The sequence below is a fragment of the Pocillopora damicornis genome, chromosome 10, assembly GCF_964200805.1.
Source record: "Pocillopora damicornis chromosome 10, jaPocDami1.2, whole genome shotgun sequence".
NCBI classification, from domain to species: Eukaryota; Metazoa; Cnidaria; class Anthozoa; order Scleractinia; family Pocilloporidae; genus Pocillopora; species Pocillopora damicornis.
The window spans coordinates 1,464,554-1,478,648 of NC_142679.1; the positions used below are offsets into that span (position 1 = coordinate 1,464,554).

The window sequence follows — 14,095 nt, forward strand, 5'->3', positions numbered from 1 at the left end:
TTCTCGCTATTACCTGAACGACCGAATTTTTCTGTACCATTTGTTCGAGACGTCTGTCCCCACGCCAAATGCGATTGTACATATTGACAAAGTGATCATTAGCTCTTCATTCGAACGGATTTCTTTCCGGAACATTTCCCATAGCCGAAACCTTTCCCACCACAAATTCAGTCGTCCTTCTTTAAATTCGAAAACTAACATAAATGGATCAGTGCGAATTCCTTATATAATTTTAGAGAGAAGAATTCTGTAGTTATCTCTCGAGAAACAAAGGATAGTTTTGGGACAAGTCATTTAGGTGGGGATCGATCACACATGGCGTTCAGGGGGCGGTCAGTGTAAAACGCAGACTGCAGAACGCAGAGCAAGGGTAAAATGCAGACTCGGTTCTTTAGTTGAAATTTATGGACATTTCTGGTCTCTCTAAATTATTAAACTTAAAAAAGGAACTCAAGACTTCTACCTGCTCTTAATTTTTTTTCATTTATGGAAGACTCCGTCATTTTTCCAGTGAATAAAAACACGTCACAGCAAAACTAAATTTCTCAGGCATCCCTTGTCGGCCAACAGGACGCCTGACATAGGTTAAGTTGACCATGATAGCCGCAGATTTACCTCGGGTTAATACTGAAGTGAAACACCGAGCGGAATAAGAAAGGCAAACACCTGAGGATATTGTTTGGAGGTTTTTGGTTAGACCCTTATCTCGTACCCACAAAGTTGCATTAAATTTAAAGAATGTGCACGCCTAACTTGGCAGTACAAAACAAAGGTAAGAGAAACAGGTTGTTATTGTCCATTACTACTTTCAAGGCTAAACATTTTACATGAGCTACATGTATGTTAAAGCTATCTCGTGTTGCTCAGCAGAACTGTTTATTCCTTAACAAGGGGAATGTATTTAGCTGGTTGTGAACTGCATATTCAAACACTTACGTTTCTAATCGTTCTTACCTTAAAACAATAAGTCACTTTTGAGACACAACGGAGCTACGTTCTCGACCCAGTTTCTTACCGATATTTTTGCTGCGCGTGCCGTTGTCAACTGACGTTCCTGTTCTCTTGCTAAATCACTCTAATACTAAAGTTACATTCCATATGCACCTGTTGTGTTTATAAAAAGTTCTTCAACTGTTTCTCATCGGAACAGGTCATGAATGGAAAGGTATTAGGAAATCGTATTTTATTCAAAAGTGCGTTGAGAATCACAGCGATAAACAACTTGAACAGCATAATATGACTCAGGATAAATAACCATTAAAATATATAAAATATAACAAGCACGAAAAGTCCAAGGCGTGGGTATGAATCTGACAACTGAGGGTAACGTGGGCACACATTATAGGGTGTACATTGTAAAGTATGTAGAAAAAATCCTCAGAGGTCACATCACAAAATCAATATCATAAAAGTGGTTATAAACTCCACACTCCGGAAGATAAAAATGTGCAAAAATACAAACCACTCGAGTTTCTTGGTTGACGAGTCAAGCGAAAAGTTGCTCTCGTAAAAATTCTAGTTCCAGCTATTGAATACGAAACATTTTTGTCAGTATATTCAGTTTTCATCACTCCACAAAGGTGAGGAAAATTAGTCTTTGATGTTTAACTCGATTAAAAAGTAGGACAGGCCTCCGAACTGGGTCCTGCCAAAACTTGGTCACTCGGTCTTTCCCGCAGCCCATGTTTGCATGTTTGGGATGTCACGCAACAACGTTCCTACTGCGTGACATGACATAACAACGTGACGAGGTATCTCTATATTTGTGGGATTGCTAGCAACTTGAAGCTGTGATCTTCATCGCCACATGAATATCAGACTTAGCCACTAAGAAAGATAACTGCTTCCCTGCTTCACGGATTTGCTGCATGGCACTGAAAAAGAAACAAATTTCCATTTAGACACAAGGGTTACGATTTTGAAAACCCATAAAATCTTCATGTATCACGGCAATAAATTTAGTAGTATCACTCAAGGGACACTCAAATCCAAGCCGCCTACCTTTGATAATCGGCTCCAACGAGACTGGTTCCATTTACAGCAAGGATACGATCACCAAGACGAAGCCGACCATCCTACACAAAAAAAATGAAGATTACTAAGAGCGTTCATAGAACAACCCTCAACTCTAGGAAGGCCCCCCACCCCACACCACGTCTTTAACTTCAAGACTGTAATAAGTCTCTCTCTCTCTCACAGTCCCCCATTCTCCCCCTCCTTCCCCCCCCCACCCCTGCTCTCTGGTAAATCCCCCACCATCGAGCCTTAACCTCTAGAAATTAATGAGAGCGGGGGCCGGGGAGGGGTGGTGGGAAGAGAGGAGCAAACCAGAGCGATTGCGGGACTTCAAATGTAATGGTATTCAATTGATGGCGGGGAAACCCTTTGACTACTACCCCTGTTTCGAAAGTTTCGACCACTTAAATGCGTTTATCATCATTAATAAAATACCATAGGAGTGGATGTCTTTTTTTATTTTGGATGCCAAAGATTACAGGACCATCATAATTACACTGACCTTTATAGCTGGTCCTCCAGCCACCAGGGTCCGGACATAAATCCCGGGGGACCGTAATGGTGTGTACTACAAATGAAAATGAACGATAAATGTCTTACGTTTCATATGACGACTAATATGTACAAGTAGTTTACAAGCACAGGAAGGTGTAAGGAATGTCTTACGACCTTGTCTGATCCCAGTTTCTTTAAGATAAATCGTCAGCGAGGATTGTTACTTCGGACCAATGCCAGTATCTACACAACTGCGCCTCGACATCTGCCTAGTTTATCAGTTGACAGTTGTTGGGTCAGGAGAGGGGTAGGTGTGCATTTGTTCAAATACTAACACTGATCCGTTACTTTTCTTCGATGAGATGAAAGTCCTTCGCAGGCAACCGGGAAGGAAATCGTCCAGCTTCATTGACAATTTCACTGACTTTCATATTCTTTTGTTTAGAAGACATTGTGAGCGTAATATGTAGTGTTCAAGAGTACAATACAATGACCCACCTTGGGTTGAACTCAGACCTCTCGATCGGAAGTCGACCACACTAAACATTGTGCCAATGCACCTCCCATAAACGTTAAAAACGCGTTATAAAGTGCACAGAAAGCTAGTAAGCGCGGGAAAGTTGTGCTATTGATGCGTTAAAGTAACTTATGTTCTTCGGAGCTGGGTAAGAACTAAATGGACTCCGAACACAAAGATTACAAAACAACCAGCCCTTACCAGCCCGTCAATGAGTCCCAAGCCTATTCCTTCGTCTCCTTTCTCCAGCTCTACAATAAACACGTCATCCTGTCGGTCATCATTTTCCCTCATACCCTCCAGTTTGGCTGGTGAGTCACTTGTACCTCCAGGTATTTCTCCTCCAAGATCAACATCGGATTCATTTCTTAGACGGCTCAAAAGCTTCGCCTTCTGAAGCGCTCGTCTCTCGTCGAATTCCTTAGAAGTTTCAACCGTTGGGTCTATCGCTATCTGTAAAGCCAGTTCTTCGTTCGTTTCTGAGTCGTCCACCGGAAGTACTGATAATCCGTCTGCAATGTTCACAGCATCACGTGTCACGGCACCAGTAACTTCAACCCACTTGGAGTTGTCGTTCGTGTACGGCGAAGCTGCTCTTCTCTCCGGCACAGCTGCCATGTTTTGATTTTCATCCTTGACTCCGATCAGGGGTACGTCTAGAGACAGAAAGAACAATTATATGATAAATAGTTTAATCTTGGAGCGGTAACAGTTGATCGTGTGGTCTGATTGTCCTGAAAGGGACTTCTGTCACTGACGGAGGCTGATTATTCGTTCGCTTAGGTTTTCGATACGATAGTATTTGAAAACACCAGAAAACAGATGACTTATTGTTCTAACAACCTGAAGCCCTAGGGTCTTCACTCTCCAGTGTTCTGGTAGACACCACAGAAGGGTCCTCATCGGACAGCCCCGCGGAATCACGTCCCTCTAAACGATTAACTGGAGAACTGGATCTGGAAGCAATCTTTTGGCCTGAAACTAATCTAGAAAGGGGACGCTTTCCGCCATTAGTAAATTCGGAATTCTCTGCCAGAGATGGATCTGATGTTCTTGGTTTACTTGGCGACGCATCCCTATCTCTAGGGGGAGTCTCTCTTCTCTCAACAGAGGCGACGGATCTCTTTTCTTTGGGAACACTTGTTTCGTCCTCTGAAAAAAAATTATCAAACAGGTGACGCCTACGGTTAATTTTATCTTTCATTTACTCTAATAACTGGAAAAACCAATCGCTTGGAAGCAGTTGTTCAATTGTTTTCGTACTTCACACTCCTCAGGTCCCACACATTTTTCTTTGTTCCTCTTTCGTGACAAGAGTGCATCATCTCTCTTTGTGGAGTAACCTTTCTCTGGAGCGGTTCTAAGTTTTTCTCTCTTGTTATACTAATTTAACTACTTTTTTCACCTTTCATGTGTGTGTGTTTGGGGGTGGGGGTGGAGGAGAGGGAGGGAGAGCTCATAACACAATTCTTCCTACTTCGGCTTTCAATTCTGGTACAACCGATGAACGCTTAAGCTATTTATGAGCACACAATTCTACAGAATTCAGACTCAGCATTACCATTCATTTCATACCTTCCCTGGATGGAGGTGAATTAGACATGACCGTCTCGAATGTGAATTCTTTCTTGTCCTTTGAGGGGGAGGCTGGGGAGACTACCAAATTAGGCACGTGATCTTGACCATGTGTAAATGACGAAGTACGAATCACATCTGAATGAAGCACTTCCGGCTCTGGTTGTTGAACTCTGAGATAAGAATTCAAAAGTTAGCCTTGAGTTTACTCTGTGAATAGACCAAAAAACAATCTGCAGGATATTGTATTGAAATTATGAGGAGAAATTACAAATGAATCACTCAACCAACCTGTTGATTCCGTTCACTCTTGCCGTTCCTGATCCATTTTTTCCGAGACCTTACAAAGAAAAAAGCGTACGCAAGTCACAAAGAATTCCGCTGTTTTTGTATTCTCTTCATAGCTCAACCTCTGACAAGTCAGTAACCTTAAAAAATTTATAACTAACAATCATTACCTGGATTCATTGCTTGTTTAATCGTATCTAAATAGTGGTAGAAGGACTGATCCGTAGGTCCATTCTCAAAGTCCAGTACAACTCCTTCAGTCGGGAGTTTCAACGGTGGATGTTCTGAGAAGTTCAATAACATGTCCGCTACGAAAATAAAAATAAAACAAAGCTAAGGACAAACTCGTATACCCTGCATTACCTCAAATCATTCAAATTATCGGTGCGGAATTCCCTTTTCCTTGCACCAAATTCACGACTGGACGAAGTTGTAAAAGGGATTCATGTATGCTCATAGTTAGTTGTATTCGGCTGCAGCTAAGCTCCTTACCACTGTAATTTAGTTCCGAAAATATTAAGTAAAAGATCCAGCTTACAAGTGAGTCAGTTCTCATCACAAGTTTGATAGGTCATTCTTCATAACTGTATGGAGACTTGCACATCAGTCACCTCTAAGAGTCACTACTTACCCGTGCGGAGTGCAGGCTCTACTTCCTCCGGAGGGGGGAACCAGCCTCTTGGCCGAGACCTGCCTGGGCCGAGTTGATATTCACTCAAAATTTGCTGCACTTGGGCCGGGTTGAGTGCTGGGAAATCTCTTCTGATTGTCACCCAGTCAGCCTACACATGAAATGACTTACTCGTGAGCAACAAAACATCACACGTAGTAGATATGTTGACCTTATAGGTGGAGTACGACTAAGAATTTATATTTTGCAATAGTAACAGTGCGAGTCTGCTTTACTTCAATGGGAAAACGTAGACAGCTATCATCATTTAAATGTGCGGCAGCAAAGCGTGATTCAGATGTTAAAGAGAAAGGAACTAACCTGTAGGAGCTGTACTTTGGGTGTGGCCAATAAATCAGCCGCGGTGGACAGTCTGATCAAATACTCATTAGCCTCGTCGTGAAGTTGCACCTGGGCAGCCCAGCTCTCCAACATATCCAGATTGCCCCGTATCTGCGCTCCTTTAGCCCAGCGGTAGAACTTGCCCCCAGCTCCCCGCTCCATCAAAGTATTGAACAAGGACGCGTTTGTGAAGAAAAACAAATACGCAAAGAGTTGATGAAGTATGTCTTCGTGAACGGAATAAGCTTTGACAACATCGTAAGTGATCTGAAAGATGCTGATTACGGTTTCCACTTCCTGTGGTCTCTTGTCACTGTTTTCGTCTGTGTCTTGGAATGGATTTGTGTCCAAGATCGCTGGAAGAGCGATATACAAGACCTGATAGAAAATACAAGGGAGTTGTCAAAAATCCTCCTAATTGTCCAAAACAAAACATAAACAGGAGTCCAATGGTTTAATGGGCTTGTGGCATAAAAAAGGCAACAATTGAATAATGCATGAGATATAACATTCTCTTCCCTAACCCAAATTCTCTTCAAAAGCCTCAAGTAAGAACAATCATATGGTAAGCTGAATTATACAAGCATTTTGATTGGATTTACTTATGACCAATCAGAGGACGTACTACTGCTATGTTATTGTTTAAAACAAATAGATTCCCAGAAGTAGATAACAGAAGACATCCAAATGTGGTGAGAACATCTGTTGTAACCTTTTCTACATTTATACAATTGATAAAAAAACTTACCCCCCCCCCCGGTGTGCGCGCAATTACGGACTTTGTTTCATGTTTATTGTTTAATTTCAGGTGCGCGCTCATTGGTTACAAATGATTTAAACCTTATGACGTAATATGTTTGGTCGCGCGTGCGAAAATAATAAAAGTGGTCTTGGGATTTTTGAGTCGAGCTGGATTTCCATTGTTCCTTCGTCATTTTAAGGGTTTTACGGATTGTACGGATTTTGAGGGCTGTTGGGAAAAACGTCAGAGCAACATCAGTGACACACTTGACTGCCTAGTGCACTGTATCTTTGCTCCTACCACATTTTGATATCATCTGTGATCTAAACTGAAGAGACGCAAGAAACACTGCTAAACATACCTTCGTAAGATGATAGACGGTCTGTTGAAAAGTGTAAATGATAACTTCTTCAAGAAACATAAGCAGTTCTTCATCTGCATTGAGCAAACTGTCATCACCATTCTCAGCCATTTGAGATGGGTCTTTGATGTAACGAGACATGTTGCACTGGAGGTAAGGCAACATTTGCAGACAATTGGCCATCCAAAACACCACTGGCCGTAGCTGAGGAAGAAGCTCTTCTAAAGCTTTTTCTGGAACTGATGTTCTGGAAAAGACAAAACAAATCAAAAATAAAACCAAACCAAGATCTAAGTCAAATAAATTTGAAATGCAGCGTTACCTAACAAGCATGTTACATGTTAGCAGGATACCTTCATGCCCCCCTCCCCTACCCTCTTCAAAGCATAAATAAATTTTTTTCGAGCCGAGAGGTGTTGAAAAGAAAGAAAAATATCAATTGGAGATATTGATTACTTGACAGTCAACTCCCAGAGCTAAAACTCAAAGAAATGTATCACACACATAGCAGTTAATTAATACTTAGATCTTGGAAGCAATTGACTGCTTTAACCCTTAACTCCCAAAAATGATTAACAATTAATTTCTCAATATAATATCCATACATTATCCAGCAAACAGGAAATGAGAACACTCAAACTTATCAGGTAAGAGATATTATCTTTATCTAAAACAAAATTCTCAGACCCAATTTAAAAGAAAATGTGTAGCAGCTAGAGGGGAGAATTAACAATCAGATCTCAGGGGTTAATAACATTAAACAAATAATTTGGATTATAAATCTCAAGACAAAGACTTTTTTTTAAAATTCATATTGTTTGCTGCTTCTTCTCCATCTTTGTCTAGCCTCATTCTATTTAGCCATATTCTTTTCCTTTTAGTGTTTTTTTGCCTTTTCTAACTACATTTCCTTACTCCATACCTGTCAATTGTCTTTGACATTTCTGCTGTTTTTTCCTGAATAAGAAGAGGGAAAGATGGATCCATGAACAACAATGACAAATAAATAGTCCCTAAATCTACATTATTGACAACTTTCCTTGAAACTATTTCTAATTATAAAAACAACAATTACGATAATGATAATATTAATAATATCATATCAATACCAATAGTAATAATACGTAATAATAATATATTAATAATATCATATTAATATCAATGGTAATAATAGGTAATAATCACAATAATAATAGTAATAATGCATAATGATGTTGTGGTTCTAACTTTTCTGTTTTTGTTTGTTTCCAGTTTAAATGAAAGTATGAGTGAAATGGTGTTTTGTGTTGCTGGCAGTTGTTTTAATGACCTCTAATTAAGAGAGTCAAAAAGCCCAATCATGTTCCTGTGTTCTACTTTATGGATTTGATTAATCGCATTTGGGTTGTTTCAATCTGTTTTTAGTGGCTTGAAACAAAATATTGGTTTTGGCTCCGAACCTTAGTGTTTGTATATAACTGAAAAGAGCAATGTCAAAATGTCAAGCAGGTATGGGATGATGATAAAAAAACTGTTACAGGAATTGGTCATGATATAGTAATTATTTCAGGACAAATCTTGTAATCAATATAAGAGATCATGTATCAGAAGAAAAAAAAAGGTTGAACTCACTGATGCAACTGTCTGGATTCCATTTGATATCTTGACGAGAAGCTGTCTTGTTTGTAGCTCTGTGTGATATTTTGCAGAGTGTTCAATGCACAGGATTAACAGATATGATGGGGATAATTTGTAACCATCTCCTGATAAATCTACAATGTTCATTATCATATCAAGCAGGTAATCCTCATCTTGAACAGAGTAAGACAATCGTAAACCATTCTGTGCTTCATCAGAAACATCAATACCATCTTTGGCATTTGAAATATTACTAGTATCACCGTCATGAATATTTTGCGCACCAGATGCATGTTCTGCATCCTCAGCCATTTTCATCTTGTGAAATTGTTTCAAATAATTGACCCAGGATAATTTCATGGAACTATCTGCAACTTGAGAGGGATCTTTGAATAGGAAATAGTAATGCTTTCCAAATGAAACAAGGTCTCCTGGGATCAGCTTTGTGGGAGATAAAACAGCTGCACCATTTACGCACACGTCAGCACCTCTGGAAGGCTCTAAATAAACTGCAAAATTCAAATCATTGTATTCTTGTTCAAAATCTGGACTTGATGATTCCACTCTTTTAATCAAAGTGCAATGTTGTGGTAAAATATCTGGTGCAAATAGAATTACATCAGCACATTGATTATCAGGCTGATGCACAGGGCAACCAACCACGGATAACTGTTCATCTAACCTGTGGTATAAGTAGTCATCAGGGCTACTACAACCTTTGAGAAGGAGAAGGTGTGGTGTGTCTGTGGGCACAATAAATGGTGATGCAATTAAAGATGCTCGCCCAGAACTACCCCCCTCTTCAATACCAATGCTTGAAAGCTGGTCTTCACTCGATGAAATGTGTGATGCGTCACTTTGTCCTGTATCACGACGGATTTCCCTTACACTAGTAGGTACATGGGCTTCACGCATGGATGCAGCTTTCATAATTGCAATGCTACCTCTTGGTTTGAAAAACGAGGAGTCCTGAGTTTCACTCCGCTTCCGCAGTTCAAATCTGCGAGAAAATCCTCCAATTGGCTTCCACAATTGTTGAAGCACAAGAGGTTTTTCTTGGTCACTAATAACCCTGGCATATTCTGTTTCCCACTTATCAGCATCTTCCTCTGCATTTTTAACATTGCCTTTTCTCTTGGTAAAGTATCCAATTACATCACAAAGCAGATAATCAGAAGCCTTCTCTGTAGAAAGTGAGTATCTCTCTAGGGCCTGTTGAACAATTTCTTCTGCAGTGGTCATCTCAGTAGCTCGCACACTTTTATAGTTTGAGCCAGGTGAAACATGATCTCCAAAGACCTTGAGAATACCTGGAGCCATCTGCTCAGTTGAAAGTTCAGTTGTAGTATTTTGATCTGCCTTCTTCTTTTTAAGACGGCCAAGAGATCCCTTTCTCTTATGCTTTGAACGTGCAGTTTTGTTTGCGGCATGAGAACTCTGATCTGGCTGATTCCCTGCTCCATCGAAAAACATGCCAAGAGCACTCCTTGGGGAACTGAAAAAGTTTCTCATCTTATCGCCTCTTGCTGATGAGGGCATTTTGTCATTTAGTGTGTTGTGGGTTGGTGATGGACTTTTTGGCTTTATAAATGGCTTTCTACTTGGTAAAGGGCTGTCATTTCTTAACTGTGACTGTCCAGTGAAGCTTCCAGAAGAACTGTTATCACTGCCAGCAGTTCTGGCGCTGGCAAGTGATGGACTAGGACTACGATTTGTAGGATGATCAATCAAAGCTGTCCCATTTGGCACAGATGTCTTGTTTATGGCTCCTTCACTATTTGATGCAGCACTTGTTTCAGGGGAAGTTTTGACATCCAAACGTAAAACAAATCTTGGATGCTTTTTGGCATTCAACGCAATTTCAAGTGGAGCATCAGAAGGATCTAGACAGATTTCATCTACAACAGAAGAAAATGGTCTTAACACATTTCTTTCACTACACAAAATTGACCTTTAGCCAACTAACAGATCTAAGGCAATCAAGGTCTGTCAATACCATGCTTTAAGCATGAGATCATCAAGTTACTCTCTCACATGATACAGTATTAAATGCTCCTTAGAGTAGTTCTTTTAATCTTTTGATCTATCTATGAAAATTCCATTTAAAACCTTCAACTGAAGGCTAATCGTATCAACAGTTCTTCTCTGTGATTGAGTATGTTTTAGGGTACCTGTGAAAAATGAAACTCCTTTTTTTCAAAGTGAACTTTAGTACCCCTTCAGGGTGGTGGGGTCAATGATTAAACACAAGTCACGAAGTATCATTTTTCAAAATAATCTTCTCTGTACTTTACCTTGTTTTCACTAAAATGTTGCAGTTTTCTCTAAGCTCGTGCTTATGATTGTAGCAGTCGATTTAATAATTTCTTTAGTCTTTGTCTCAATAAAAAAAAAGATAACCTAGACCCAATACCCTCTGATTGACTGTTCTTGTTTTCAAATATATTTTTAATTTATCATAATAATTGGAAATAAGATCATTCTCACAGCAAAAACGAGCAGAGATATCAAGGTGGGTGTTGTTGGAATAAAAAGAAGGAAATCAAAGAAACATTATGAAAAAGTACAACAGTAGGGCAAAAGGGCAACAGAAACTTCAAAGAATCATTCCTAATAGCTGCTCCTTTTAGGTAAGATGCCTACTGATCTGCTGAGAGTTAGTATAGTTAATTGAAATTGTTCATAACAACAGATGTTTAGATCATGTGACATTCCAAGCCACACAGGTGTTTGGAGTTTTTGTTATGTAATTTCAAATCATGGGAAATTACTTGGCTACTAAATTTAAATTGGAACACAATATCTTGCCATTGCTTTTAAAAAAAAATTACTGTGAGTGTTCTGTGTATTTTTAGCATCCTTTCCCTTTTATTATTTCACATGTGCCTGGAACAAGAATTGGAAGCCCAATTGTAATTTCTCAGCAAATATGAAATTATTATCAAATTTGTACTATCACTAAACAAATGATGGATCTTTCAAAGTTGTTATAAATCGAGAAATTTTAGAGAATGGGCTTATTCTGATTGTAGAAAAAAATATATGTATCCTTTACAAGAATATCATTATTATACAAAACTGCCCCAGTGTGTTGATATTATAGAATGTTTGATAATAAATAAAAATTAATTTATATGTTTTGCCCACTTGAGAAGCTTGACTGTATAGTTTGGCTTTGTCAGCAAAATACTGACAGTAATACCACAGTGAGCTTACTGTTTATCTTATTGTTTTTAGTGTAAACAGCTCAATGTTAGGATCTAACAAGTCACCTATGAAGAACTGCATTTCGTGGTGTAGAAGCTCTACGCTTTAGGTACCACTTGAAAAGCTACTATAATCGCAGTTAAACAAAAACAATCTTTTCTTTGTTTATAAACAGCAGTATAGGGAAAAGAACACACAACGCTTACCTTCTAAACTGAAAGTTTTCTCGGAGATTACGAAGACTATTTAAACTGGCTGAATCATTTATGAAATATTCACAAAATTTTGAAAATTTTAACTTATCAACGAATTGTAAAAATGTGACCTGTTAGTGATACTCGTGCGAAATATTCGCTCTTTCTGAAGTGATAAGGTAAGTCGAGCTAAAACATTCTTTCAAAGGGGTACATTTAGTGCAATATCTATGATGGAATTTAATAGGCTTGTGGTTATAAAAATGCCAAAAGAAGGAATTCACATTCACCATGCAAATTGTACCAAAACGAAGTTAATTAAAAGCTCGAAAACGTCGCTATTTAGTAATTGTAACGTTTAATTACTCAGCTCATCGAGGTTTAATTATATTAACGATAGTCATACTGCGCATATTGTTCGCACTTTGGCATACTATTCCATACTTAAGTTAGATTTTGTGATTTGTATGCCAAGATTTTGAGAAAGCAATAGTAAATTTCCTTTTCCGTGTTCGATTCATAGGAGTTTTAATAAAGACTGTCAACGTTGCTATGTTAGGAATGGTCCGCAATGTAAACACTGCAAACTTTACAAAAAACAATTACTTGTATATTGGAAGTCAAAAAGTGCACATCAAATCAGGTTAATTAATCGCAATGAAATTCTTTGCACCTTACGAAGTATAAACTATAATATCATAAACTGAGAATTTCGCTTTCGATCCTGTTGTTACAAATAACGTTATTCGATTAAATGTTCAAATCGCGCTGATAGTTATTTAAGGATACTTGAAATCGCACAGCGCTTCGCCTGAGTGCCATTATTGTTTGTTCGCTATGGTCTAGCTCCGATTGTTAATTATCTAGACTGTTTTACCTTCTTCGTAAACTTCATAAAGTTTGGCCTTCTTCTCGACTACCGAGTTGGCCAAATCGGGCTTGAACTTTTCGATCAGCGTTGGTAGCAGCTCCGAAACCAGGGTTTTGTTGGTGAGGCGTAGAGCCTTTGTTAGTTCCTCTTTCCCGTCCTCAAAGTAGAAACGTAAAGCTCCCTCGAAACCTAAATCCTGAAATTGAAATAGTGCATCACAGGTGATTCAGTATTCTGCTGCACGAGTCACACATCAATCGAACCAACAATCAGCCAATACGATTTATCGCAATACGATTCTACCTTAGTTCGCTAGTGCTGGCTAGCTTTGGTCCTGCATGTCTGGTTGCCACATGTAAGGAATGTAAGTGACAGTTTGATGAGAAAATGTCAACGACTGAAACGATTAATTTCAAAAGTTATCTAATCGTTACTGTAACTCGATTTTCGCCGCCAGATTTAAGTTGTCTATTTCTGTGCCAGACACAAGAAAAGCAAGATAAGCGTTTATAATTATCCCTCAGTTATGGTTAAGGCCAACATTCCTTTGCCAATATATTCGTTCGTGATAAACATCACTCGTACCTCTTTCAATATCAGTCGGAATGCCCCATGTTGGTTTCCTTTGTTGTAAGCCGCTATCTTTAACCCAAGCTCCCGTTTCGTGTTCTGCAGCTCTGATTCTTCATCATGTTCGTGATTCTGCTCAGAGCTTTGAGCCTCTTCTGCCACGATCCGTAAATGTGCCAAAATCCTTGGATCTGAGAGAATATTTGAAGACGAACGCTTGGAGAATAAACCTTGAGGCTCCTGACCTTGTATTATATCATCCATCATCTACAGAAAAAAGCCATGCATACGGAGCGAGATTTACGGAACTTCTCTGTTTTGGACTTCGTAAAGGGCGCGTTATTCGACATCTTTCAGGAATCGGAAGTTGTGTACACACTCCGCCGCACAAGTTGATTGACAAGTAAGAGATATTTTAGATTGCTGTTTTAACAAACGCTTCGATCATTGGTTCTAGAACAATGCAATATTAATGAAATTTTCACACCATTGGTTGTACACAACGATCTCTTACCTCAACAACAAAAGAGATATCAACGAAAGTCTTAAAACATAACACAAACACTTAGAAAGTCAACCAAATTAATTATAAACATGGCTAGAAAACGTTAGAAGGAGTCTAGAAAGTTA

The 14,095-nt window shown here is 39.0% G+C and overlaps 1 protein-coding gene across 1 annotated transcript; it reads right to left on the minus strand.

Moving 5' to 3' along the window:
• Nucleotides 1–1,168: 1,168 nt before the first annotated feature.
• Nucleotides 1,169–13,866, minus strand: LOC113667668 (ras-associating and dilute domain-containing protein). The gene is made up of 15 exons (XM_027183527.2): nucleotides 13,481–13,866; nucleotides 12,902–13,091; nucleotides 8,618–10,521; nucleotides 7,929–7,963; nucleotides 7,007–7,253; nucleotides 5,883–6,281; nucleotides 5,523–5,673; nucleotides 5,062–5,199; nucleotides 4,895–4,943; nucleotides 4,604–4,776; nucleotides 3,872–4,180; nucleotides 3,230–3,684; nucleotides 2,519–2,584; nucleotides 2,002–2,075; nucleotides 1,169–1,874 (listed from the first exon to the last, which is right to left on the minus strand). Exons 1-15 carry the CDS (start codon nucleotides 13,730–13,732, stop codon nucleotides 1,775–1,777), a joined length of 4,542 nt encoding a protein of 1,513 aa, XP_027039328.2. The 5' UTR covers nucleotides 13,733–13,866; the 3' UTR covers nucleotides 1,169–1,774.
• Between the last annotated feature and the right edge of the window lie 229 nt (nucleotides 13,867–14,095).